The sequence below is a fragment of the Tupaia chinensis genome, unplaced genomic scaffold (assembly GCF_000334495.1).
Source record: "Tupaia chinensis unplaced genomic scaffold, TupChi_1.0 Scaffold149964_2, whole genome shotgun sequence".
Lineage (NCBI taxonomy): Eukaryota > Metazoa > Chordata > Mammalia > Scandentia > Tupaiidae > Tupaia > Tupaia belangeri.
This window is the reverse complement of record NW_006209806.1, coordinates 2,476,756-2,477,467: the sequence shown is the minus strand read 5'-3', so window position 1 is coordinate 2,477,467 and position 712 is coordinate 2,476,756. Positions and strand designations below refer to the sequence as shown.

Below are 712 nucleotides of genomic sequence, written 5' to 3'. Positions count from 1 at the left end.
GGGCTGGCGCTGCACGAGCAGAGCCCCGAGGTGCGTGGGGGCCCGGGCCTGGGAGGAGCCGCTCTGACCACCTGTGCAGGAGGCCAGTCGGGGGCCAGGCTGTGTGCTGGGCTGTGGGGCGGCTGGGCTTACCCTCGTCGCTGGAGGCCTCCTGCTTGACCACAGACAGCGGGGACCGTGTGGGTGGCCGGCCCAGGGGGTGGCGCCGGCTCTTCTTAATCTCCATCTTCAACTTAGAAAACGTGGAGGGCGCCTGGGACCCAAACGAGCCACGGTGAGGGCAGCACCGCACTCCGGGGTGACGGAGGCCAGCCAGGGCGGGGCTGCTCCGTCTGAGCTGCCGCCCACGTGGGGCAGGGCCGTGGGCACAGGAGGCCCAGCGCGGCCCCTCCCGCCCGCTCGCCTGCCCGGCCTACCTGCACCTCTGCAGCCCGCGCTGTGGTCTCGTCCTCTGGCCCGGCCAGCTCCATGGGAGCAGCCTGCTCCTTCCAGGTGGCGCCCTCAGGGGCAGCGGGCTCCGAGGCCTGCTGGCGAGTCCCGCGCTCCCGGTCGAGGGCCGCCCTGCCCGTGCGGGGCACCAGGTACAGCAAGGGGATGATGGGCCGTGGCCGGGCTCCGGGCTCCGCGCCAGGCACCTCGGGGGGCAGCACGTTCAGGGGCCCTCGCGGGGGGCTCTCCTCTTCCGCAGGGTCCGGGGCTGGCACTGGAGGCT

General features: G+C 73.9%; 1 protein-coding gene across 1 annotated transcript in view; it reads right to left on the bottom strand.

The window, feature by feature from the left end:
• Nucleotides 1-712, bottom strand: part of KDM4B (lysine demethylase 4B) — a gene marked incomplete in the record, with an annotated part of 67,186 nt that overhangs the window by 13,091 nt on the left and 53,383 nt on the right. Inside the window, 2 exon segments of the mRNA XM_027769581.1 lie at nt 133-253; nt 417-712. Coding sequence (XP_027625382.1) covers nt 133-253; nt 417-712 — 417 coding nt within the window.